Below are 26,621 nucleotides of genomic sequence, written 5' to 3'. Positions count from 1 at the left end.
GTGTATAAAACATCTGTATGGTCTAGAGCGCCTTATTCGTTTTTATAGCAGCTTTATATTTCCTTGTCATATGAATGCATTTTTAATGCCGGCGTTCCTGGAATATTGAAAACCTAAAACACAATAAAGAACTATGTTTTGGAAGGCCCACCTCTTATATTTCGTAGCACTGTCCCTGGACAGCATGAAAAGATCTCATCATCGGTTTATTTTGATTGCAAGTTTCATCTACATTCAGAGGAAGAAACCACAAAAAGGCAAGTACAAAAGAGTCAGAGACAAAGAGAAGGGACCGAGAGTGAAACAAAAAGTGAAAAACAAGGTGGAAGAGAAATGAAAGTAAGAAGAAAAGACAAATGCGGATAGAAAAGGGAACAGTGTAATCGCTCTCGGCTCTCTCTCTCTCTAGCGCTCTCTCTCGCGCTCTCTCGCTCTCTCCCTCTCTCTGGCTCCCTCACGCGCTCTCTATTTATCCCTCTCAATCTCTCTCTATACCTGTTCCCCAACCGCTCGGTCACTCTCTCCCCCTCTCTCTCCCTCCCTCGTCCTGATGTTCTTTAAGGTCATCATCTACTATTTACTGTGCTTTGAAAGTTGATACAATTTGAATATGTAATGAAAAATGTGCTGTAAAATTCACCATTTTGGTCTGTCGTTTTCCAAAATTTTCTTGGGGGAGACCCCCCCCCCCCCCCCCCCGTGGCGGTCGGGCGCGCTCGCTATGCGCCGGACGGGGGCTGGTCTGGCAAAATTTGCCAGGGCTGCTTTCAGTTCCCAGTCCGGCCCTGGTCTAATGAGTCGGTCCGGCCTCCCGGGAACCTGAGTTGTTAAAGGGGCCGTGGTTGGTCTCCAAGTCTTGTTCCCACGGCGACTGTAAACAGAATACAGGAGAGAAGTAAGGGGGCAAAAGATCCTTGTTTTCACCCTCCTCCTCGTTCCGTACAGGCGCATCTTGACAGCCTTATAGAAAGATAGAAATTCTTCATGTTTCTACACATTCTGGGACACAACATTTTTAAAATGCCTTACATTAAATTGATTCTGATGTATTTTTGCAACAAATTACTAGCTGGTTTTCATGTGCCTAATTTCACACAACAGTTAGTGCTTTTATGATGCCTGCAACCCTTTTAACTCTTTCATCTGTAAAAGCAAAACACCTAGGATTTAAGTCGTTTGGGGGAAGGGTGATGGTGTGACCGTGTTTTTTAAGGTATAAAATACCCTCTTCTTTTGAAAGGATATTGCAAGCCATCTTAGAGTTCTAGGACCTTTTATATGAACTCCGATTCCGGCCTTTTTTCTATGTGAGGTCACAGAAATCCTTGTTGAGTTGCAATTCCTTATAATTTACTCTGGGGGTACTTTATCCCATATATAATAACCTCATTATTCTCTAAACTCTAGATATCTGAAAAGATACTACGGAAACAGACTTCTGCTAAAATTGTATACCCAATGTTCAGGATTTTAATGTGACCAAGGAGGGCAGAAGGCTACTAGCGATTCTTAGTACTACTTCTTTATTGTGACGGACGGGTACGGTTTTTCCGAGGAAAACTGTTCGGACGCGTAGTCGGGGTGTAGAAAGGTTATTTATTAAATAAATAACAAGAACAAGGCCCACACAAACAGGTGGAAGTAAAACGAACCGCTCCTGTCCAAGACCAATTCAAATCTGAACCAACATTCCATTACATCATATAAATACACATGAACAGGTATGATGTGACATAATAATGAGGGTGATGTGTGATTGGACAATCCTGTGTGTTAAACAAGAACTTGTGTAATTGTCCAAGTACTTATCTTGGTTGGCTTTTGGAAGATATGCAGAAACAATTCCAGGGGCAGAAACCAACCCTGGCAGTATTTAAAATGCCTGGGAGAATTAAATATGGAGACATGGGTGCATATAGCAAATAAAGATTACATATAGCAGATAAAGATGCACCCCAGAGCACACGGAGGCCGGAACACCTCCCTTACTACAGGGTTCCTGCTCACAACAGAGACTCCAAGCCTTCGCTTTATAAATAACACGCCGCTGAATGGCGTCTGTGTTTTTTTTATCTGTTTTTTTTTCTTTACTACACCGCTTCCACCCTTCAACCTAGCCTGTCAAAATCCTTGAGTAGGAAAAAACGATAGCTTCAAAGGAGGGCGTGGGGAAAGTAACGGGGTTGGCCTACCTCAGCCTATGGAAGGCCGAGGCAGCAGGAGGCGAGCAGAGTGCGTAGGTGGATTGGAACGCCACGGCTGGCAGCAGCATGTTAGGGTGCCTCCCCCTGGCGGCCGCACGCGCTGCTTCCGTTGCCCAGTCACGTGTTGTTGCCGTGGAGCGGCCGAGGCGGTCGCTGCTGCTGGCAGCGGCGGCGGCTGGAGACGGGCCGGTCTCGCTTGCACCCTGCACCGCCGCTTGTTTTGGCTCTGCATGGCGAAGAAGAAGCCGCTACAGCTGATATTTACTCCAGTCGCCGCTTCTCCTTGGATGCACCTTTATTTATTCCTCTATTTATACCCTTCACCTGAGGAGCAGTGCAGGGGCCGCCCCCTTTGGTGCGGGGCAGGAAGAGCGCCCCTGTAGCGGGATGAGGCTCCCTCTGGAGTAATAGCAAAGCCTCCCTCCCGAGCACCGCTTCCAGCAGCATGGCTAGTCCCCCGGAGCCAATACCGCCCTCGGACATCGGCAGCGGCTTCTCGGACGTGCGGAGGGTGGGCTACCTGCGCAAACCGAAGAGCATGCACAAACGCTTCTTCGTTCTGCGGGGCTCCAGCGCCGCCGGGCCCGCCCGTCTGGAGTACTACGAAAGCGAAAAGAAGTGGCGACACAAGGCGGCCGCCCCCAAGCGCTGCATCCGCTTAGACGGCTGTCTCAACATTCACAAGCGCGCCGACGCCAAGCACAAGCACCTCTTGGCGCTCTACACCCGCGAGGAGTGCTTCTCCCTGGTCGCCGAGAGCCCGCAGGAGCAGGAAGGCTGGTACCGCAGCCTGCTGCAGGAGCTACGAGACGACAGCCCCGAGCCCGAGCACCGTTCGGCCTCTTCAATTAGCGGCCCGGCCTTCCGCGAGGTGTGGCAGGTGATCCTGAAGCCCAAGGGGCTGGGGCAGAGCCGCAACCTGACGGGCGTGTACCGGCTGTGCCTGGGCCCACGCACCCTCAGCCTGGTGAAGCTGCACGCTGAGGCGGCGGCGCTGGTGCTCCAGCTCATGAACATCCGTCGCTGCGGCCACTCGGAGGGCTTCTTCTTCGTGGAGTTGGGGCGCTCGGCGGCCACGGGCCCCGGCGAGCTCTGGATGCAGGTGGACGACGCGGTGGTGGCGCAGAGCATGCACGAGACCATTCTGGAGGCCATGCGGGCGCTGAGCGATGAGTTCCGGCCGCGCAGCAAGAGCCAGAGCGCCAAGCTCTGCTCCAACCCGATCTCGGTGCCCATGCGCCGCCCGCAGCCGCCCCCCAGCCAGTCCGGCCTGAGTCGCCAAGCGAAGCCTGGCCCGTTCCGAGTGCGTGCTTCCAGTGACGGCGAGGGCAGCCGGCCGGCCTCAGGGGATGGCAGCCCGGCCAGTCCCGGTCGGGCGCACTCGTCGGCCTCGTGCTGCCCGCGGCCGCAGCGCCTGCACCCGCCCCTCAGCCACAGCCGCTCCATCCCGGCGTCGGCCTGCAGATGCTCTCCCTCGGCCGCCGCCAGCCCTGCCAGCCTGTCATCCAGCAGCACCAGCGGCCACGGCTCCACGTCCGACGGGCTCTGCCCCCGGCGCTCCAGCGCCTCGGTGTCCGGCTCCCCCAGTGACGGCGGCTTCATATCGTCGGATGAGTACGGATCCAGCCCCAGCGACTTTAGGGGTTCCTTTCGCAGCGTGACACCGGACTCCCCCGGCCACACTCCGCCCGCCGACGGGCTGGCCTACATCTGCATGGGCCGCGGGGTCCAACCGCTTCGCCGGCCCCCACCACCCCAAGATCCGAGTTACAGGAAGCGGACACACTCGACCGGCACCTCCCCACCGCCTCCCGTCGGCCAGCAGCGACCCCCGTGCCCGGCCTGCAACGAGGACTACACTGCCATGGCACAACCCTGCCGGCTGCCTGCCTTCCTACCCCCGCACTGTTACCCCACAGAGCAGCCGCAGGACGACGGCTACATGCCAATGAGTCCAGGGGTGGCGCCCGCCCGGCCGAGCGATTATATGCCCATGAGCCCCACCAGTGTGTCTGCCCCGCAGCAGATCCTGCGACCACGCCGGCCCCGCACCGACCCCAGCGGCTACATGATGATGTCTCCGAGTGACAGTTGCTCCCCTGATGGCTGCGGTGCCCGACTGTCATTGGAAAGCGGCGATGGCAAGCTGCCCTGCGGAGACTATATGAACATGAGTCCGGCCAGCGGCTCTAGCACCAGCACGCCGCCAGACGGCTACTTGCCAGCCGAGGTAGCCACTCAGCCAGCCTGCGCCTACTACTCCCTGCCGCGCTCCTTCAAGCATCTGCACCGCCCTGGCGGCGAGGACTCGTCGTCCTCCGCCAGCAGCGACAGCCTGGGTGGCCAGGACCAAACAAGCAAGTCAGACCCTCCAGCGCAGACAGCCACCCGCCTGCCCAGGCCTACCCGCCTCTCCTTGGACAAAGCCAGCACCCTGCCCCGTGTCCGCGAGCCTCCTGAACCCAAGAGCCCCGGCGAGTATGTCAACATAGACTTCAGCAGCACCAACTCCCTCTGCTCGCCCCCCTATATTGAAGGACGCATCATTCCTCAGCGAGAGAATTTATCCGAGTACATGAACATGGACCTGGGGGCCCGGCTGGGCAGGGATTACATGTGCATGCAGCCAGGCACCATCACTTCGGACAGTGCTCGGGTGCCTACTACCTCTGGGGCGCAAACTGTTGACATTTATGGGGCACCTTCTGTTGAGTCAAGAAGTGAAACTGGGAACTGTGTGCAGATGCCACCTACCTCCAGTGTACAAAGTATTAACTGTGGGGCTATCTCCTCGCAAACAAGGACTGTGAGTGACGGCTGCGGGGAGATGCTTCCTACCTCACGGACGCAGGCTACTAGCACCTTTTGGGCTAACTCGTCAGAGTCTAGGGCTGACAATGACAACTACGTGGAGATGCCTCCTACCTCAAGATCGCATATTACTAGTAAATGTGGTATTTCCGTAGATTTAGCATTTAAGAACTATGTGCAGAGGTCTCCTGCTTCTAGAGTGCAAGTTACTGGCAACTATGTGGAAAGCTCCGATTCAAGGACAGAGAGTGATGGAGACTATGTGGAGATGCCTGCTACCTCCAAGACACAAAGTATTATCTCCTGTGGTGGGGCCTCGTCTGAATCGAGGACACGGAATGACGGCAAATTTGTGGAGGTACCTGCTACCTCCAGAGTGCAAATTAATGGGAGATCTGGCGGAATTTATGAACAGTTAAGAAGTAATAACCGTGGGGAAAGCTCTCCTGATTCAAGAACTGAAAACAACTATGTTGAGATGCCTTCTGCTTCCAGAGTGGAAAGTATTAGGAAGCATGCCGGGGTCTCTGCAGAATCGAGGATTAACAGTATCCACCTGGAAATGTCTCCTTCCTCCAGGGTCAAAGTCACTGGCAATCGCGTGAAGACTTCACCCGAATCCAGGACTGAGAACGAGTGCCAGTATGGAAAAGAGCAAAGTATTAGCAAATTCAGTGGCATTTCATCCGATTCAAGGATGCCGAGCAACCAGATCACCCGCGAGGTCCCCCCTTCCTCATTGATAAATGTCAGTTCCTATGCCGACGTGTCTCCTGAATCCAGGCAGCAAGCTAATGGAAACTACGCAGAGATTCCTTCCGCTCCCAAGAGTCCGAGTGCTGGTAACTACGCGGAGATAGCAGCAGAAGCAAGAGCAAAGAAAGCGAGCTGCAGCACTTACATGGGGAGACCTCCTGTAGCTAGGGTGCAGAAGGTCTCCCCGCTGGTCTCTGTGCTACATAATGACAACTATGCGGAGATTCCGGCGAGCCTTGGCAGTACACGCAGCATCTATGCAGAGCAGGCACGGGGCCACGCCACCTGCTGCACCGAGGCGTTATCAGGCCGCACAAACAGGGGATTTGTGGAGCCTTCCAGAGTACCGAGTTGCAACGATGGGCCACCCGGAGTCCGGGCGCACAGCACTTATGCCGATATGGCTTTCGGAAGATGTTCAGAGAACCTGCTCTTTCCCAAGCCTGCAGCCCCCCAGGACCATCCAGGTCTCGTCGCTCCTGCCCCGCTGCCAGGCCAGGGCTCTGGCCTCAGCGCCTTCACCAGGGTCAGCCTGAGCCCCGGCAACGCCAGGGTAGTACGGGTGGACCCGCAGGGTCGGCGGCGGCACAGCTCTGAAACTTTCTCCAGCACCCCCAGTACCGCCCGCGCACCCGCCCCACTGCCCTGCGGCGAAGATGGCAAGCGCCACAGCTCAGCCTCCTTCGAGAACGTGAGCCTGCCAAAGGATCCTCCTGGGGACACCCCCCTGAATTACATAGACTTGGACCTGGGCGTGGAGCAGTCCCCTCTGCACCACAAGACCTCTGGGCCACCCTGCGCGGCCAGCTCCAACGAGGACCTGAGTCCATATGCAAGGATCACTTTCCAGAAGTCTGGAGACCTTCGAAGCACTTCAGCGAAAGAAGGTGAGTCACGGGGTGCGCCCCTCTTTCTCTCAGTGCTTTGTCCTCAGTATGATCACTGTGGTTATACCTTGAGCAAATTAAATGCTTTTTTGGAAAGGGGCTCTTCCCCCTGATTTCAGATGAATGCAAACTAGATGGATTTACAAAAAAAAACCTGACCCCAAAGGTGAGGAGCATGTCACTGAGTAGTAGACACGGCAAACGTGTATTTAGGACAAAAGGGGGTAATTTCACTCATGCACGAAACATTTTCTGAAATAGTATCTCGGTGGTCTGGCTAATGTTTTTAAATAGGGTGTTAGCATCTACGGACCCGTGGGCTTGCGGTCTTTTACACGCCTGGTAGAACTTTTTTTTTCGCTGATCGGGGAGTACAAACATTCGATTTGTAAGAACGAACTGACTGTTGTAAGGAGGCGGGATTATGTTTACCATGTCAGTGATCACTGGTGCTCAACAAGCGTGTTTATACTGACGTCGAGTCATGTGGCCATCGTTCACTAGAGTAATCGATCCCACGTGGCTCTATGTTGTAAATACCAGAACAGCTGCCACAAGAGTTTTTGCCTTTTCTCATTCATTTTGTCTAGTTGCAGTAAAACGGAAATCCTAACTTGAATGTGAACTTGATTTAGGCACGTGTACGTTATTTATCCACATTGTAAATGTAGACTAGGCTGGCTCAAGGCAACAAACACTGCAGTGTGGATATTAATTATGGACCATACTCTTTATTTCTGCTACCAGTTTATGGTAATTTCAAACCCACCATGTACTGTGCACACTTTCTATTTAGTATGTTTCTATTGGCCGTAGCACGTCATCAGGCCTTACAGGCGCTTTTAATCACATGTCTGGTTTTATGTGTACATTGACTTCCTAGTCGGCATCTGTTTGTGTCTAGTGGTTGTGCAGTTAATATTTCTTGAAAACTTGTGGAAATCTTCTAAAACGTTTGTGAAAGTAAAGTGAAATTTGAGGGGTGTTAGGCTCACCCTGTGCACCAGCCTCTTTCCAAAAACTTAGTATTCCTTTATGAGTAACAGAGCAAAAGCAGTATTAAGTCAATCTAAGACCGCAACACTGGAAATATTTTTGAATCTTGTGATATTTTTTGTCACCTGGATATTGTTTTTCCACCTATGAATTAAAACTACCTGCTTCTGAACTTCCTGATCCATTATGAACCGTTTCATCCTCACTTTGATTATTGTACCCATTGCTGCTTAAAGAAACTGCTCCCACATTTTCAAAGCTGCACCCATTTCCTTATGGAACTACATATTCACCACTTTTTCTACTCAATTGACTGTCACTTCATCGGAAAGTCACATTGTTACTAATTTGCGTTTCACCACTATTCTTTCAACCTCTCCTTGCTCCTCTAAGAATCCTTCTGCAGTTTAACTGACCCCTTACTGTAACACTATAGCAACATTAAAAAAAGTGGACCCCGTTTTGCTCCCTCCATATGGCTCACAAATCTTAACCATATCACACACTTTAACATCAAGGTCTTTATTGTGATGAGGAATCTTGGTATCTTACATTCATTGAGCCTCAGCAACTCTATCCTCGACAACTTGCAGATCTGCTAGGCTCTCCTAACTATCCAATCCTGATAGTATTTAGGACTACCTTTGAAAACTGGATCCTTGAAATGTTGGAATAGACACACACCAGTAGTTGAATGTGGGGTAATAATCTTTATTATATTATCTGACACCAAAACCAGTGGCTGACTTTCCACTGTAAACATTCCAAAAAAGCCAATAACCACTGTTTGGATCTTTTTCACAAAGTAAAAATGCACTCATTTTGAATGATAAAGCACTAACACAAGAATGAACTCATTGCCATGTGGTAAACTTAAAACAAGACCCACCAAATAAATTGCCAAGCATTCTCTGGAAACTCAAGACGTCCCAGTTGTTAATTCCTAGAAATCAATTCTTTGTTGGTACTCTGACGTGTCTAGATGCTGTATGTAACTCACAGCATTATGCATGGCTGTCCCCCTATATTAGTCACACAGATTTGTCTTAGTTGCTTGCTGTCATTCACTGAGGGCCACCATGTGTCAAATGTAACAATTTATCCTGCAAGTCAATGGAACAATCTTCTCCTTCCTTAATACATGGCCACCCTCCAGGCTTAACTCCTTGAATTTACGAAAATCTTTCAGTTGTCCCTCCAACTACCCATCTAAATTGATGCGAGAGCCAACCCATCACATTTTTTTTCTTTAATCTGCAGGGGCTGAGAACATGAGGACTCATTCCAGTCTTCCATGACTAGATAGTGTTCTTTTCCCACAACGCCCAATAACTCGCACTACACATATAATTACATCTTGCAAAAATTCACCTTTATCCCCAGTATCAATGAGAAATCTGAACAAAATAGCCCTTGCCCTGTCTTTTCCCCAGAACACACACACCACCTCAAAATTAAACTCATGTCTTTGGGACAGTAATCTGACTAATCTCAGAGATGCCTTCTCCATGCCCCTCTCACTCAGAGTCTGAAGTGATTTATAATCATAACAAGGATCTTGTTCCCCAGATATGTTTCAAAATGTTCTGCTGCTCAAACAAATGCTAGTGTTTCACGCTCTGTGGCCTTGTAGTGCAGTTCAGTATTACATTGACTACTCAAAACAAAGGGCACTTTGACTTATTTCTACTCATCGTTTTAAAACTGCCCTAATGCCAATAGTGCAGGCATTTACGGTAACTAAGCATTCCTCCCCATCTTCATATGTATTTAAAGCTGCAGTAGAATCTGCTAACTTTTAGTTTTTTCAAATGCTCCACTTTATTGAAATCCCGAGGAAAAAAGCTTCTCCTTTTTGTAGTGATCTTTTTAAAGGTTCAGTAACTACTGCATACCCTTCCTAAAATTATGAGTATTATTCACTTTATCCTAGAAAGGACCTGACTTATTCTACATTAGGTGGCGGCACATCGGTAATGGCCATAGCCGGGTCTCCTTTGAGCTTGATACCCTTCATAAGTTAAGGGTTCCCAATACTCAACTTGTTCATTTGGGAGTTTCCACTTTTTCAGCATGAGTCATTCCATGCTTTCCCAGTATTCCAAACACTTGATCTGTGACTTAGTCATATTCTTTCTAACCTTCATGGACCAATAGATAATCCAGGAAGGCATTTACCCCACTCACACCTTGAAAAAGATTAAACATCAACTTTTGGAATACAGAGGCTGCTGGTGCTAACCCAAAGTTTATTTAGATATCTGTATACTCCAAAATGTTTATCCATAATAGTTAAAGATCTTGATTATTTGCATAACTTGATCTGGTGATACGCTGAGCTCAGGTCTATGGTGGGAAAGAATTGAGCATTTCCCAACGGTGAAAACATTTCTAAGATCTTGGGTAAGGGACTGCAATCAACCAGAATGTTTTTAACAATTAATGACCGCACAGAACTAAATTTCTCGATTTTTATTTTGGTTTTTGGTGCTTCAACTGTGGTGAAAAACCTCACTCTGAGGAATTGACTTGCTCAAGGACTCCATCCATTTTCAACTGTTGAAAGATGCGCTTGCACCTGTGGCCTTAGTCTAATGCATACATTTCTTAACCCAATCCACCCTGTTTTCAGATATATTCTTATGAACATCCATTATCTCGTGCACTTCACTGCTGTGCAAAGATACAAGTGATATTGGTCATGGTATGCCTAATTTTAAAACCATTCCCAAGGTACCATTGTCCTTCCAACCAAGATTGTCAAACCCGTTCTTAGCCACATGCTTTGGTATGAATTATACGGTCCTTGTTGTGAACAACTTCCCAAAAGTATCCCAGCATATCAATTATGCTACACCCCTAAACCCCAATTGGTCAACATCATATGGAATTAAACTGTGGTTGACCATTTGTCTTAAAACATGATCAAAATAAAAGTAATTAGTGAAGAACAGCCTTCTGTTAACAATTGAGGGAGTACTACCAATTACGATCTCTCATGAGGATCGCCACTTATATTGTTTTGACATTGAGTTTATATTGTCTGGACGAGTTTACATCCTGCATAAATGGTTCTGACTGGTTCACTAGAAGAATCTGTTTTAATGGTTTGCTTAATCTCTGAAAACTAACGCCCTCCTGCTTAGGATACAGTTTTTTTTCTTGTTAGACAGTTCAAAAGATTTTGCCCAAGCTTCTCCAATGGGTTACTCATGAGCTACTGGTAGCTCTCCAGCTACCTGTCAGCTGCTTGTGTGAATCGCCACCTTCCGAACTGTAGCTTTTTGCTAGCTTAAATGAACATATGGATGGCAAAACTGTAGTCTGTGACAAAAGTATATGCATTTTCAGAACTCATAAACTGATGTTTGGTGAAAAAATGGCTTGAATTTACAAAATGTTTAATGAATGTTCAGTGATAAATCATGTCCAGACAGTTATTCCTGATATGATTACTGTTGTGCCAGGTGCACTGCAGCTGTTGCTGGCATGCATTACCTGAGTATATGCATTCCACATTGACAACCTTTTTTACATAACTTCTGGCACCCTTCTGATGCACTGAGGTGATCACTGATAGTAATCGTGGACGTGGTGGCCAGTAATCTTGCCTGATGTGGTCTCTTACTACAACACTAATAATAGTAGCATGCAATGATTTTCGTTTGACGAAAGTAGCTCTTATTACTCAAAAGATTGAAGATCCCTGATATAGCAATATGGAAACGTGAACCACATCTGAAATGCTCACTTTGTTTCAGGCTGGACTTTTAATTTTTTTGAAGCTCTTCATTTCGCAGTTGCTTCGAGTAATAACCATGCCAGTGGAGTTTGAAGAAATTGATGCCTTAAGTTTAGTAAGTCCTCTTGTTGCAATGGCTCAACTCTCCCTCCCTTTGGAAATCTAAAACGCTAAAGTAGGATTTCGACTACACAATAATTACTCTTGCACCTTTTAATCGAAACATCCAAAGATGATCTGACACAACAATATTCAACTGATCCTTCAAAGTTACAAGATAAAGCCAAAATATCTAACACTACAACATAATTGTCAATTGTTTAACGCATAAGGTATATTGTTGTGAAAAAAAGTATTTTGATGATGCTAGCTTGTCAACAGTGTTACTTATTCATCTGCCTTTTTGTATTCATTCAACTGACAAACTCATTGCTGTTGGCGTCAACCTTGGGAAGATGGGCAAACATTTTTTGCTCATCAGTTCCTAAACTGTGTAATAAAATACATTTTGTTAATCCTCAATTTTCCATCCATGTACCTTTCAAAACTTTTGTACCAGCGTTTCCAACCAATATTTGGTCCTCCTGGAACTTTAAAAAAACACCTGGTTGTATTATACATCTTGCACCTTGACACGTTTTGAAACTATAAATGCTTAGCTGGCGCATACAAAACACAATTTGTTTAATGGTATTATACTGTGACCCCAATTGTAGCGTTGAAGTAATCAATAGAATCTTTTCCGAATGTATTAATAGAATTGTTCAGAACTTTGATTACCTTAATTTCCTGCAAATTAATTGCAGCCAAGTTCTGTAGAATTAAATTGAGCTCAAGAATAACTACTTTCAGTGAGCGTGGACTCTCTTTAAACACTACTGTTTACTACTCTTCAACATTAAACATGTGGCACTGGATAAACCAATAAGAAATTCTCCACGTTGCAAGACATAACCTTCGAACAGTAGGTACTCGCCTGACTTGGCTGACCCTGACTTGATGCAATTAGTGTAGCGCATATATATTGAGCCAGGCCGCTTATCTTGCCAGGAGAAATCTTTGCCTAAAAGAGGTACACCACCTTAATAATGCAGTAGTGCATTGAAAGGACAGTTCCAGCCAACGGAGAACACAATCGATCTGCAGTGGTAGTAAAGTACGTACCTCCGCAGCTTAGTGTTCTCTAGGTTATTATGGCAGTGATTTTGGATCATTGCCATTGTTAAATGGAATTTGGAGCCTGTAAAGTCAAGATAATATTTATTGGACGAGTAACAAGCATAAGCGTCACCTAAACATCCTGTTACCACACGTAAATGTGATCCCCATTTGAAAACCACCATTCTTACATGATTGTCCATATACCATCAGTGTAAAAAAGAACACATGGGGGTAGCATCTGGCAGTGCCAGCCGTCCCCTTAGTAGCTACCGCCACTACAAATTACAACACTCAACATTACCAGCTCCCAGTCTGCATTCTAATTCTAAACTCACTGTCCTGCTCTTCACATGGGAGAGGTACCGCTAAAATTTACAGTATTGTTTCTAGTCTCAGTGGTCAAAACAGCAGGCATCCGCAAAGCTAATCAGTCTTGCCGTTGGGAATAATTGACTTTACCAATGGAATTTGGTGACGCTGTACAGCATCGTCTTATATTCTGTGCAACATGGCTAAAGAGGAATGCTAAAAAAAAAAGTTAATTACCCAGCCTCCTGTCATTTTCTAGGTGTGCATCTACAAAATGACGTGGGTGCTTTTTATTTTTATTTACCTATCTGAAATTTGGTGACGGGTGTCAAAAGCAGCACAAAGGGAGCTGGTAGGGGAACAAAATAACGAAGAGGGACAAAGCAATATGGAGCATGGGGGTGAAAAGGCAGATGGTTCAGGTGGAGGGAAGCAAGCAATGGTTAGATACCAACTGGTGCGAGGGAAGGAAAGCAAGTGGACAAGAGAACTTTGTGGAGCTGTGGGAGACGCACTAAAGCTAGAAAGCAACATGGGGAGTGGGCGGGGGAGTACATGAGGGCTACCGCAGCACGGGTGAGAAGTAGCAATATGGAGAGGTGATGTGGGGGAGAGAGTGAAGTATGTTAGGGAGACAGCTGTAAAACACATGACTTTCTATAGAATGCTTCACCAAAAAAACAAAACACAGTTTTACCTGAAAAGTGAGCAATGCAAGGACGCTAGTGATGCGGCAAGGCTCCAGGGGAGGACAAACACAATAACTAGTAAATCCCACATAAGCTAACCAATAAGCAGCTAGCAAATGACTGACTATAAACCTAAGTATTGATAAGCAGTGGGCGATCTCGAAGCCCACGTAAAGGAAGATAACAGGTCTTTTCACTAGGAAAGCTTTCATTGTTTGGTAGACAAGAACTAAACTGCACTTGCTGTATTCCTCTTAGTCTTCACGTTGTCAACTGTTTGTGGAGCATCTTATCACCCATTCCCCCTCCCACCACTCCACACACCTCTTCCTGGAGTGCCATATTTAAAGCTAGTATGCACTATCTTTCTTCAGTGTTTGGATACCCTGAAAGCACGTGTACCTGACACTCTGCATAGGAGCTAAGGGAGAACCTTCGGCACATGAGTGGTGTGGGTTGGCACATTCTGTGTACACTATCTATACAAGTGCTCATTCCAGCTGTAAAGTGTAGTACATGCTCAATGTTCTCTATGCTGTTGGAATGCTATGTTCTCTATTGCCTGGTGAATTCTAGGTTCTCTTCCTAGGCAGTTGCTGTTGGCTTCTGTCGTGGAGAGTCCGCTCTTGTGTTTGCTCCTTACCTAATAAACCACTCTACAAGAAGATGCCTGTCTACGTCCGTCTATTTACAACAATTTTGGCGACTACTACTGGTTAACAACCCACGCTGCATACCTAAGGCATACAGCAGTTCCATCACAAGAGCGGAAGATCTTCACCCTCCACACCCACGTTTATTCTTTCGAAATCTACTTCTGGGTCTTCTGATTTATGCCCTCATCGGTCAAGGCATGAATTTACTGCAGTTTGTCGGCGCAAAGGCAGCTGATTTGCCAACCCTGACCTCAAGGTTCGTTAAACAGCATTTAGTCGCTTGAAGTACGATTTACTGGTGTGTGAGGCTGAGCCAAGTTCTAGGGATCTCCAGCTGCAAGTCGCTACTCACCGTTGCCTTCTGCTTGGTCTGCTGTTCTGCCTGGCGTTCAGATGGCAGTTGGTGCGGGTGGAGCTCTGTCGCTCTCGATGGTTGCAGTCTGAATGGTGACGTCGTAGAACTCTTCTGTAGCGGCGTAGCGGAACCTTCGTCGTTCAGAATCTAATGTCCGGTGAGATGTGCTCTAGCGTCTCCACGCTCTGACGTCCACATGTCCTGTACGTGGCGGCCATCTTGGTTGATCAACACTGTTGCCTTGACTACGGCCACAGCTCATCGTCTGTCTGCGATCTTTCTTCGTACAGCGTGCTTGTAACAGCGGCGATAAACACGCCTTTGTGTATCGTTAAAAGACACACAGGTACTGTCGTTTCTCCTGTTTGTATTCTTTTCTGGTACTTGAATTTACACGCGCGCAAATTCTCTTGTTAAAATGACCAATGAAAATCCGTCGATAGTTCTTCCCCCAAGTTTTCTAGCTAGTCCTGGTCAACCCAGCATCTCTTGGGTTGATTGGTTCCCAATGTTTGAGAACTATCTAGACGCTTTGGATGCACAAGATTATTCTGCGAAAAGGAAGAAAGCGCTGTTACTAGGTTCTTTGGGCAAGGAAGGTCAACGCGTTTTTCGCTATTTACCACAAGCCTTACAGGCAAACGGCCAACCTGTCCCGGATGAGTATAAGGAAGCAATTTGTCGCTTGGAAGTCAGATATGCCAAAGAAGAGAATTTGGTCATGAATAGGTATAGATTTTATACCAAGGGTCAAAAGATGGGTGAATCAATTGATAATTTTGTGGAAAGACTAAGAGAAATGTCTGTGAAATGTAAGTTTGGCAATATGACTGATGAGCTCATTAGAGACCAACTTATTGTGCAATGTAACAATAAGTCCAAGAGCGTCTTTGGGCGGCTAAAAATCCTAACTTACAAACCGCTATTGAGTTAGCAAAAATAGTAGAAGAGTCACAAGGATATATGAAAGAATTGGAGAAGAAGCCTTCTAGTGACGTTAATGAAATTTCGACTCAAGAGTACTCGGAACAAACTTGTTTCTGGTGAACTGTCTGACGTTGCTGCAGTGAAGAACAAAAATGTTTTAAAAAAGAACTTTACTCTCAAACCTCCTAGTACACAAAGGTTGTCTTCACCTCGCATGTGTAACAGATGTGGTAACTGTCCATTCATCTGACTCAAAATTTTGTTTTGCAGCTAAACAAGAGTGTCTAAAGTGTGGTAAAATGGGCCATTATGCGAGAGTCTGTCGCGGCAAACCGCGCTCTTCGGTCACTACTGTCGAATACTCTATCGTGTTTGATGAGGAGGGTCATAAAATTTTGGTCATTGATGATGACTCTGCAGGGAAAGTTGATGATAGGCGCAAAGCTAGGCCTAAAGCGCTTTTCACCATTGATAGTAAAGAGGTGTACTTAATGGTGGATACGGGTTCGAGGTACACAATTATTCCTGATTAACTTTTCAAGGACAAATGGGGTTCCAGGTGTCTTTTACCCAAGGACATCTCCCCGGGTGGTTATCAAGGCGAGACCATTGACATTGTGGGGTATTTCACAGCGAACATTGTTTTTTCATATAGGAATATACATGGCAAGGTTTATGTGTCAAAGGTGGGTCCAGCGATACTCGGGTGGGTCCATCAGTATGATTTAGGGATAATTGTCAGCCCTCGTGCTTCTCCACAAGTAATGGTTGTTGAGGACAGCGGTTTACAAGATATTCTAGAGAAGGCCAATTCGGTATTCAGGGAGGGTTTGGGCCAGCTCAAGGGATATTCCCATCGTATTGTTTTGAAGGAGAATTCTGTTCCAGTACAACACAAAGCCAGGCGCATTCCAATAGTTGTCAGGCAAGAGGTTAAAAATATGATTGATGACATGCTTGTTTCTGGGGTTATTGAACCTGTGGAAGCTTCACCATGGGTTTCTCCCATTGTCGTTACAAAAAAATCGGATGGCAAACTCCGCTTCTGTGTTGATTTGAGGTCCTTGAATGACTGTATTATTGCGGACACTTTTCCCCTCCCTAATATTTCGGAACTGGTCACTACTCTGCATGGTGCTAGGGTGTTTTCTAAGTTGGATCTTTAGAAGTGCTTATCACCAAATTAATCTTCACAAGGACTCTAAACACTTGACAGCATTCATTAAACCTTTTGGCACGTTCCAATTCACACGCTTGCCCTTTGGTCTCATTTCAGCTGCCAGTGTGTTTCAAAGGATGGTGACTGATCTTTTTGAAGGTGTGGGCAATACCGTGTTTTTTCAAGACGATATTTTGATCTATGGTAACTCTGAGGAGCAACATAATGTTACTGTCAGGATTGTTTTGGATAGACTTTCGTCAGCTGGGCTGACGTTGCGCAGAGACAAGTGTAAGTTTTTGACTGAACAGATAGATTATCTAGGATACACTATTAGTGCAAGTGGTGTACGTCCAAAACAAGACTTATGTTGTGCTATTCACTCTGCTCCTCGGCCTAAAGTCAAAGATCAGTTGCGTTCCTTTATGGGACTTATTGAATACTACTCCAAGTTTGTAAAAAAAAATTCTGATAAGACTGTCTATGAGGTCACTTTTAAAGAGGGGTGTTAGTTTTGTATGGTCTTCTCAGTTGCAAGAGTCTTTTGAGGCCATCAAAAGAGAGATTCGTGATGCAAAAGTGCTTACTCCTTTTGACATTAAAAAGAGTTCGGTGGTGACTGTGGATGCCAGTGCTACTGGTTTGGGAGCTATGCCATCTCAAATTTATGATCGGTCTGAGTGTACGGTTGCTTTTGCCTCTAGAACCTTGACTGATGCGGAAAAAAATTACTCGGTGATTGAGAGAGAGGCTCTAGCTGCTGCTTGGGCGGTGGAGTATTTTAGAACTTATTTGTGGGGTGTGAAGTTTGTGCTGAAAACTGACCATAAACCTCTCATAAAAGTTCTCTCTCCTGGGGGCACGGGCAAGGGTTCTGCTAGACTGGCTAGGCTTGCCTCTAAGCTCCAAGAATTCCAATACACTGTCCAACACATCCAGGGGTGGAAAAACACCCAAGCTGATTGTCTTTCAAGGTTGTCTTTAGATTGGAGGTCAGTTATTGATTCTTCGACTTCCAGTGCCTCTAATGATATTGCGGTAGCTTCAGTGCAAGATGCTGTGTTTGTTGGTGAAGGGGCTTTCCAAACTTGTGATTGGGAGCGAGAAATGGTTGTGGATACAATGTTGCAAGAGGTTATCAAACTTATTTCGCTTGGCTCTAGAAGGGAGAGTGCGGTGTCAGTTTCTGTGCGTCCTTTTCTCAAGGTATTAGATGACCTCTCGCTTGTTGGTAACAATCTTATTGCAAAAGGGGAAAAATTCATACCTCCTTGTGGCCTAAGAAGCAAACTTTTGGCCTTGGCACATGAAGGGCATTTGGGTCAAACTCTCACTCAACGTCGTCTTAAAGATCATTTCTGGTGGCCTGGTATGGATTCTCAGGTTGTGGATTGGGTGGAGAACTGTCCAACATGTAGAGAGGGGGGAAAAGAGACTCAAGATTTGTCCTGGTACTTCGCAGGGGCATCTACCTAATCCAGGTTCACCGTGGCATACACTTTGTTTAGATTTTATTGGTCCCATGGGTGAACTACATGAGAGAGATAGATTTGCCATAGTGGTGGTTGATGTGTACTCAAGATGGTTAGTTGTAGAATTTACCAACAATATTACTACTGACACCACTATCAGATTTTTGGGAAACTTGTTCAAGGATGAGGGTCTTCCTTCTATAATCATTACTGATAATGGTACCCAACTCATCTCTTCTGATATGCAATCTTTTCTCATGGGGTGTGGAATATCTCCTCATCGCACATCCTTATACAACCCACAGGGCAATGGAATCTGTGAAAGGGCCAATAGGGTGGTGAAGGGCATCATACAAATGGCTTTTACTGATGGATCTATTGTAAGGAAAATGGTGAATGAAATGTTGTGGGCATATCGTACCACACCACTAATTGATGGTCAGCTGTCTCCTTTTCAAATCATGAGGGGGCGAGTCCCTGGTTCTAAATTGATTCCTGCTTGGATGAAGAGGGTGGTTTCTGGGCAAAATAATCTTTCTGCGCTGCTGCCTACTTCTCCTGTGCGTCCTTTTTGTGTGGGGGATTTGGTCAAGGTAAAAAGGGGCAGGATAATCAAAGGGTTATCGAAATTCCAGGGACCTTTTACAGTAAAGAAGGTTTTGGACCATTGTGTTATTCTTAATAATGGGGAGTGTTGGAATTTCAGGCGTGTAGCTCTCTATAGAAGAGGTGTTTCTCTGGAAAGTCTTGGAGAATCTCCTTCTTCGGAGGAAGAAAGCAGTGGATATCTTTTGGCTTCACTGCCTTTGGAGTCTAACTCTGTTGTTGCTGCACCTCAGGTGGTTGGGGGTGCTGGAGATTCGTGTACATCTTATCCTATTTCCTTACCCATGCCTTTGGTCTCTAATCGCACCCCACGATTTAGAAGGGCTCCAGCTTACTTGCAAGATTTTGTACGTTGATGGATTTTTTTTTTGTTGTTTTTTTTGTTTTTGCTCTGTTTTGTTTGTTCTCTTTAGAAAGGAAGAAGATGTGTAGTACATGCTCAATGTTCTCTATGCTGTTGGAATGTTTATGCTTCTATGTTCTCTATTGCCTGGTGAATTCTAGGTTCTCTTCCTAGGCAGTTGCTGTTGGCTTCTGTTGTGGAGAGTCCGCTCTTGTGTTTGCTCCTTGCCTAATAAACCACTCTACAAGAAGATGCCTGTCTACGTCCGTCTATTTACAACATAAAGCTGAACTGTGGAGGGGTATTTCAGTCGTAATCCGCAGTGTTGATGTTTAAAAATCTGGCCCTGCAGGTCCTCTTCCTTCACCCCAGTCTTTCCTCTTTTCTTTCTTCCCCTGAATATAGTCCCTTAAAATTCAGGAGAGATGCAGAATATGCAGTTCATAAAATCTGCTGCAGATGTCCGAATCTTCTTATTCTGAGCATCTTGGGCATGGATTTAGTTAGCTCTCAGGTACACCGGAATAAGCCCACTGACATCTGCAAAGTGTGGCCTGTACTTGGGTAAGAAAACCTATTCTGCTGAATGTGAAAAAGAAAGCAGCATTGCAGATTTATGGCAGTTCACCTCTCTGGCCGTTATCATGTCCCAGTAAGGAAAAGGTGTGAAGGTGCACATTACCACCAGATAGTAAAAAAGTAGAGAATATAGGCACAACAGCTCCACATATCCTTAGACCACAGACCTCTAAAATCTGGTGTATTCCGACAAAGAAGTTGCATCTAGGTTCTACGTCTATAATTCCTTACACGCAACACCGACAGTACAACAGGCCTTAAACTTAACAACAAACTTGCAAATATGCTGCATCTGACACCAAGCTGCTTGCTCTCAATTCCCTAAGAAAACACAATGAGCCTGCGAGAGAAATCAAGATTGCAGCTTCTAGTTACCACCCAACTTTTCCCCCTCCCAAATTCAAACCACTCAACTCGCTCACACCCCTCACTCTCGATAACCTCTTCTGGATCAATGTTTCTTTCTAAACCATTCTACAACTCTTTTCTGACTATATCCAAACAACTCCTTTCCTTCGTCGTGGCCAAAACGTACATTTCTCAGCAACTTGAACCTAGACATAGATTCCCATTTAGATAACTCTTCAATTTCACCGAATTGTGCCAAACCACCATTAATTCTGTGGATCTGACCACATGATTTACTACTACCATGTTAAATGTGGTTGCTACTTTCAAATTCGTTTTTCAATCTTAGAACCACACGTGGGCGAGAACCTCTACAAATACCATTCTCCTGTTGATGTTGCTTCTTGTCATTCTTAACCCTCAGTAACCCTATTCTAGAAGCGCCACAATGGTCACTAATTTCCTTGGTTTGATATCCAAGATAAACACATAGTGATGACGACCTACGTACACAATCCAAAAGGAGTCACTGCTGCTAGTGTGGCATAGTATACTGAGTGTTGATTGCAGATGTGTCTTTATTGAAGACCTGATCTGTCAGTTTCTTCAACTTTATTACCCTATTTATTCTCTCAACCAGGTCATAGGGCTAACTCAACACAAATGTAAAGCAGGGTACTTGACTGTAAATAAAAATACAAATTTGACGAAACTCAGAGCTCTGCCTTACAATATTTCTCAACTGATCTGTGATATAATTAAACATTTTCAGATAAGGAGGCTTAAACATGCCAGTTACGGGAATGTAGATGAACTAAATGTTTGTACACATAAGAATTGATGGACATAACTGAGTAAATGGATTGCAGCTTACTTTTGTGACGCAGTGAGATGCATGGGAAGCCAAAAGATGGTGGAATGAAGTCAATTGTGACAGAGGATTTTCAATTCCCGATAAGTCAACAAGCTGAATAAAACAGCAAATATTTGGTTATGCACACTTTTGGGCTGTCAGTGCCAACTGTGTGAGCCTTTCTGTGAATGGAAGTGTCAAGTTACATTTTCACTGCAGTAGTTTAGTGATTATGATTATAATACGTTTTTGAAAACATCTGTTGGGGCATGATAGTTGTTTATTTTTATACAGCAAATTGATCAGATTTCCCAAAGACGGATACGTAATTGCCCTAAAACTCCTCAAATGAATTTGTGACCATCTAGCAGGAGAGAGAATAATTTGAAATCGGAGTGAATATAGTCGAACACAATTTCAGGAAGAACTCTCTTATGAGTGCCATTAATGCAAGTTCAGATTAGCATGGTGGTATTTTTTTCATTATTTTTTGGTCTATGAAATTTAAGGAGCTCTGAGAGACCATCTAAAATTGATATTAAAGTGATTAATGGACATTCACAATTACCCTTTCCTGCCAGTAGGTAGATCCCTACTAGTAGGAGCCCACCCCCCCCCCACCCCCCCACAGATTCAAGAACGTCCATGTTGTATTTTGTAAAACTCAATTTATGGAGTATGCTCATCGAGACAACACAGACTGTCCAGGGGTGAAATGAGATCGTTTCGATTTGCTAATATAGGGTCACCAGATTTGATTATGTGATGTTCATATTTGGAGATTGTTGTCCTTTCATTCGATGTGGCTGCTGTTAGAATATTTGTTATTGAAAGTCCTCAAATTTGCTGGCGCTGCTGTGTGACCATTTATTTGCACATATCCTGCGCAATTTGACTTGGCTAAGAAATCTTCCGTACTTTTCATGGTTTCTTTGAAATATAGATGTAGGTAAATTTAGTCAGTTGGGCATTATTTACTTCATTGCGATTTATTGCTAGTATTTTTCCATGTGACTCTCATACACTGAGATGGCTATGCAGCAGGTTCTTTATTTACAAGTTCCCTATCCACTTAACAGCAACCATGTGACCGAGAATAGAACAATCGTACGAATGACTGTATAATGCGATACATATATATATATATTTTACCTACTGGCAGTCGCCAGTAGGTAGTTAGGACCTATTTTCCATAGGAAATCCGCAACATTCTATTTGGAATAACGTTGGCGCCGATTGACGGATCTTCGCAAAATTTTCCAAACTTTTGGCCAGCTCCAGTCCGCTCCTATCCTGAAAATTTCACGGTGATTCGTCAAGCAGGGGCCGAGAAAAAAGGGGGGGTCCCAAAACGCGTTTTCCCCATGCATTTTCCCATAGTACCTGTTTACGCAGCTACAGCCCGAACTGCTGAACGGAATTACACCAAATTTGGCAAAGAGGTAGTCCTCAGTTCAGACTCGTGCCTTTTGCTTAAATAGTGTAAATCCGTTCAGTAGCTCCTGAGAAAATTAGAGTTAAAAAGATAGATATATCTGGGCGGAGCCTAACCACACATCTCATCGTGAGATCTGATTGGCTGTCAGTACTTCAGCCAAGAAGTGTTGGCAGCCATCTTGGGACCAATATACATGGCACCTCATTAAAAAGCATTGCAGTTAATAGAAGGTTTTAAGACTTTAGTTACATTATAAATCATTTGTTGATGGTACCATACTCATTTTTGGAATTGTGGTGTGTTCTAAGGTGATTTTACCATGTGAAAAAGCATTCTGCTGTGATATCATGAATCATGTTTGAGAGAACTATTTTCTCATGCTTTTCCCACAAAGGTTTGAAAGGTGATCTATAAGCTAAACTGAGAGCATATTTTCTGTAAATTCACATCATCTTTCTCAGTCATGTGAGAATGAAGTCTGACATTCTCAGTAAAACATGTACATCCAACAAGGGCAGAGACTGTCAGTTGATTCATTTGTGTTCTACTGCAGCTTCCCAGAGTGTTCTACAGAACAACTAGAGCGCTAACAGTCTTACTTATGACAAAAGTATGGCAGACCTGAAGCCATCTTGATTGGAATAAAGTGGTAACACTTAAAACATTTAATTTACAAAGGAACAAAATGAGGTGGTTCGTTTTGCCATAGAAATTCTGATTAGTGCTGCAGAAAGAAAAATTAGGGCACATTTTGACTTCTCAAATCCTCTTCTATTTCATAAAAAAATTCTGACTTGCAGACAAACATGCACTTTTAATACCAGCAGCAGACTTCCGTGGTGAGCAGTAGCTTTACTACAGTGATCTAATGAGCAACAAGAGTGCTAACATTCTGAATTTATGGCAAATGTGTGACACATCTGAAAGCCTTCTTGATGGAATCAAAGTAAAAAACTGAAAGTATTTCCTACTGAGGAGACTGCAGTAAATGAGGAAATTAGGAAACTTCATAACAAATCTCCCAAGATGGCCACCAGAGACAAAAGAGCCCAAATGCAGCACAAATATCACCCAGATGTAGCCCACATGTAGCCCAATACAGAAGTGTGAAAAACACTTATTTTTTGTGTATTTGCAGTTTTATATAGTGCAGACTTGTCAGGTATTGGAGTGCTTTACATGAGCATTGGTTACATCACACAAGATCAAATTAATTTTGGTTGTAGACATGGGGAGATTAAGTGATTTTGACCAGAATCACAGAATGTTGAGCTGAAGCAGAAACTCCAACCTGGTTCGTCAGTTGCAAAGTCTGCAGCTCTGGAAGTAACACCACATCCTCTCCCCTAGGTGCAACATTTAATCAAGTGGTCAAATGGATAAACAAACATAAAGATTACAAATAACTTAAAAGTTCTTTGTCGCTATTTGAAAACTCAGAAAATATGTTCTCGTTTTAGTTTTTTAGAGCACTAACCATAATTTTGATGCAAATAAGACCCTCTCATATATGTAATTTCTGAAGGAAATGCTCTAGGTATTAGTTTTGATTACATCAAGATGACTTCAGGCGTTCCACACTTTTGTAATAAATATAGAATATTAGCAATATAGTTGTTCATTGGGATACTGTTGAGAGGCAGAGGCCAGGGGAACGGACTCTGAAAATTGAAGGCAGGTAGGAGAGTGCAGAGGAAACTATTTGGCCACACTGGGCAGGCAGGAAGGGCAGTGGCAGCACAACAGACTATGGAGGGCAGTGGAAAGGGGGGCAGGGGCAACAAACCAACAATACAGGACTGGCAAGAGAGGCTGTGGCAATATAATAGACCATTGTGGGCAGAAGGAAGAGGCAGTGGTAGTACAACCATACATACCAACAGACCCGTTTCAACCAGGAAACGTCCAATGTTTTTAAGCTCAAATGGGCTTTATTTGATCTGTCTCCTGTCTACAATCTCCTCTTTTTCAATGTAACTCAAAGGGGAAAATCAATACCCCAGTTTTTTTTCAAAATCTCCCCTTTACCAAGTTCAAAATGTTCGCAAGTATGGTACATTGGATCAGGGCATGCGGGACGGGAGTGCAGCACAACAATCCATAGAAAGCAATAGGGAGGGTACAGGACCATGCACATGGACAACAGAGAACAGAGGGGAAAGAGGCAATGGTAGCTAGCTGACCATAATGGGCAGACAGGAGAGAAAGCTGCAGCATAACAGACCATAAAGGGCAGGAGGGACTGATCAGGGGCATTACAATAGAACAGACAAACCAGGAGGGAGGGAATAGGGGTCTGCACATGGAAACCGAGGGCTGGGGGCATGGGGGCAGGGCAGGAACAGCCAGATGATCATGGAGGTCAGGCAGGATGGGCACTAGAAACAAGACACACCATGGAGAGCAACAGTGAGACTATGATGGCATACAGACCATGGAGGGAAGGTGGGAGGGGGTCAGGGGCAGCTAGCTGACCACACAGGGATGGTGGGAGGGGCCATGGCAGCACAGAAGACCATGCATGGCAAGCGGGAGGGTTAGTGGCAGAAAAATGGCTATGATTGGCAAGAAGGAGGGTGCAGGGGCATGCACAAAGGACCATGGAGGATAGAAGGGAGGGTCAGGACCTGGGCACAGACAAGAGAGTTCAGGGGAAGGGGCCTCACAACAGACCTCGCGGGGCAGGCAAGAGGAGCAGTTGCAGCACAACAGACCAGGGAGGGCAGAAGGGTGTGGCAGTGAAATGGACCATGGAGGACAGGAGGAAGGGGATAGGGGCATGGCATGTGGACAGGCAGGGACAGGTTACAGTCATCTGACAATGCTAGGCAGGTGGGAGGGGAGTGGGAGATTAACAGAACACTCAGAGTAGATAGGAGTGGCAGGTCCATGGAACATGGTGGGCAAAAAGGATGCCCTTGCCCTTTAAATAGTGGAATTAGTTGCCGGAGCTGCCAGCGTTTTTCGACTGTCTGATGGCAAAAGTCGGGTCTGACGAAAAACCCATTCCACTTCCCTGCCCTCTTCTCATCCGGTTGTGCCAGGCGCGCCAAAAAATGATTTAAACATATCAAAATTGCCCTGGGTCTAAGAGTAATTTGTCCCGGTCTCCGCTGTTGTTTAAAAGAGAATCAATGTGCCCTCTGTATTTCTTGCACCCAGTTCCACTGTGAAAGTTCTAGAAAGTATTTGTCAAAGAGGCAGGGGTGTGGAATTTTATAAAATATCTACTTGTCCATGGGGCAGGTTGCTTCATAAATCTACTTGTCCTGTAACAAACTCCACTTGTCCCTTTGGTGCCATGTAGTGTTTCCCATAATCTTATTGAAACTGGTTATACTGATTTTGGGGAAATTCTAGTATGCATCAACACATATTACTAAATGATGCTGAAAAGAAATAGTACTCGAAAGTTTATAGTTTAGCAAAATAATTTTTTTCCTGCTTTTATTTTTTTATGAACATTGTTTTTTTGAAAGAAAAGAATCATCAATTTTGCTTTCAAGATTCTGCAAATGTTTGCATCAAATTAGAGAGCATTCTGGGAGCATTATACATAGCCTCATACTGCTAAACTTTGAAAACGTGTGTACACATTTTTTTTTTACTGGAACCAGTGTCAGTAGTGCAGTCAGAGCTTACAACATTTACTTAGAGCACTCACCCTAATAATAAAGGCTTTCGATTAATGAACCATAAATACAAGTCTGAATGGCATTAACATATGACCAAAATATTACCTTAACTGCAGACAGTGCCCTACCTTGATTCATAATGTGGTACTGCAAACGGGCAACCAAAGGGTTTGTGCTGCAGGGGGTTGGGCCTACTTGTCCCAAGGAGAAAATACACATGAAAACCTGTTGCCCTTGACCCCAAACAATATGTCCTGGGCGTTGGGCTATAAGAATTCCACATCCCTGAAGAGGTCAGAAATACATATTCGGACTTCTTCAGTGCCCTCCGATATACCCAAGACTCTGAAGTTATTCCGTCGTAGGTGATTCTCCAGATTCGTTAGTTTCCATTGTGTCTTCTTTCTCAGGGCGTATCTCCTCGGTTATAGATCTCTGAGCAGCAAGTTTGTCTTCCAAGGTTAAAATCCGCTCTGCTTCAGACTCTGCTTCAGCAATCCTGTCTGCAAATTCTGAGCATTGCTTTAGCAATGCGCCTTATGGAGTTCTGACGTGTTCTACATGCTCCCTGCATCCTTTGGCTCTGTGTCTCCTTTCTGTGTGCCATAATACTTTGGTAAATCACGGCCAGGGATATCTCCTCAGGTTTTTCTAGCAGTCTCTCTTCCGGATGTTTAGATGCGGGCCCTCCGACG

General features: G+C 45.1%; 1 protein-coding gene across 1 annotated transcript in view; it reads left to right on the top strand.

Moving 5' to 3' along the window:
• The first annotated feature begins 2,323 nt into the window (after positions 1-2,323).
• IRS1 (insulin receptor substrate 1) overlaps positions 2,324-26,621 on the top strand; it is a 123,003-nt gene continuing 98,705 nt past the window's right edge. The window contains exon 1 of the mRNA XM_085634375.1: positions 2,324-6,658. Within this exon, the coding sequence (XP_085490501.1) occupies positions 2,650-6,658 (4,009 nt within the window). The 5' untranslated portion in view covers positions 2,324-2,649. The remainder of the gene's footprint in view (positions 6,659-26,621) is intronic.

Source organism: Triturus cristatus, chromosome 11, assembly GCF_964204655.1.
Source record: "Triturus cristatus chromosome 11, aTriCri1.1, whole genome shotgun sequence".
NCBI classification, from domain to species: domain Eukaryota; kingdom Metazoa; phylum Chordata; class Amphibia; order Caudata; family Salamandridae; genus Triturus; species Triturus cristatus.
This window is presented reverse-complemented; position numbering and strand designations above follow the sequence as displayed.